General features: G+C 43.0%; 1 protein-coding gene across 1 annotated transcript; it reads right to left on the bottom strand.

Moving 5' to 3' along the window:
- Positions 1 to 435: 435 nt before the first annotated feature.
- Positions 436 to 1,305, bottom strand: LOC139137783 (uncharacterized). Its single transcript, XM_070706051.1, has one exon. The coding sequence runs from the start codon at positions 1,303 to 1,305 to the stop codon at positions 436 to 438; it is 870 nt and encodes a 289-aa protein (XP_070562152.1).
- Between the last annotated feature and the right edge of the window lie 224 nt (positions 1,306 to 1,529).

Consider the following 1,529-nt stretch of genomic DNA (forward strand, 5'->3'; position numbering starts at 1 on the left):
AAGATAACAGTGTCTCGGAAGAATGTACATTTCGCTGGTTGTAACTTCAGACCTGCTGCCTCCATACCTTTAAACACATCTTCCAAACTTTGCATATGTTCTTGAAAATGTCTGCTAAAAATGATCACATCATCCAGGTACACTAAACATGTACGCCAGTCTACCCCTGCCAATACTAGTTCCATCAATCTTTGGAAAGTTGGCGGCACATTTGTCAAGCCGAAAGGCATCACTTTGAAATTGTATAGTCCAACTCCAGTCGTGAAGGCTGTTTTGTCTCTGTCATCAGGGTGAACCTCAACTTGCCAGTATCCAGATGCTAAATCGATTGTTGAGAACAAAGTTGATCCCGATAGAGCATCCAGAGTATCATCAACCCTAGGAAGTGGGTGCGCATCTCTGACAGTCACTGAGTTAAGTTTCCGATAGTCCACACTACCGAATAGCGCCAATTTTCTTTCTTGCCAATACCACTGGGGACGCCCACGAAGAACTGCTCTCCTCAATGACATCATTCTGTAGCATGTCTTTCACCTGATGTTGTATTTCAGCCTGCAAATGTACCGGTACACGTCTTGGTCGCTGCTTTATGGGAACAGCATCTCCCGTCGGCACACGGTGTTGAACCAGATGTGTACGTCCACGGTCACCAGGATATTTACTAAAAATGTGACTATATCTATTCAACAACGTCTTAGCTTCAATCCTTTGAGGTTCTGAAATTGCAGTCCCATCAAGCGAAATTTCTGGCATAGACTCTGTCTCCTTTCTTACATTGTTTGTAGTGTCTATGTGTGACACAACAGTAACTGGCCTTGTGTCACACAGTTCATAAGTATGTATACGAGATACTGTACAATTTTCCTCTCCAGACGTTGCAGCAACAAAAGTTCCCAATGGTGTATCTTGAAAAAGATCTATTGGCTGCTCTGTAATGTTCATCACTTGTACAAATGCAGTACCAATCGTAGCACAGGAAGCAGTTCGAGCTACACCTAGACCCCTGCTATCTTTAAAAGCATCATCTGGATCTACAATTCCCATATAACCATGTGGTAGTGGCTCCCCACTTGTTGCTGTTTGCAGTCGTATTGACACTGACATTTTAGTACGTGCTGGTATGGTGACAGTTTCATTTGCTATAGCCGCACATACATCCGGTATTAACTGGCTTTTATGCAAAAATGGAGTTGACTCGCCATAGATCCACAACATGCCATGTGCACTGTCTACATTACCAGCATGCTGCCTAAAGAAGTCCCAACCAAGTATAACTGGGTTGATCATATCACGAATAACAAACATGGTGTGATACAATTCATTGTTGCCTATGCGCACTCTGGTTTGTAGCGCCCCATTATGTCCAATTTCTGCCCAAGAACTGAAGTTGCAACCATATTTACAGCAGTGTTCAAATGTCTCTTTCTCAAATATGGGCTCTTCATCCGAAACTCTTCACTAATGAGTGATATACCTGAACCTGTATCAACCAAGGCTCTCACATCGGTATCCCCAACAACTATCATAAT

The sequence above is a fragment of the Ptychodera flava genome, chromosome 7 (genome assembly GCF_041260155.1).
Source record: "Ptychodera flava strain L36383 chromosome 7, AS_Pfla_20210202, whole genome shotgun sequence".
NCBI classification, from domain to species: Eukaryota; Metazoa; Hemichordata; class Enteropneusta; family Ptychoderidae; genus Ptychodera; species Ptychodera flava.

Coding starts and splice junctions, on each gene's coding strand:
- LOC139137783 (XM_070706051.1), bottom strand. CDS start 1,305: ATGTTTGTTATTCGTGATATGATCAACCCAGTTATACTTGGTTGGGAC.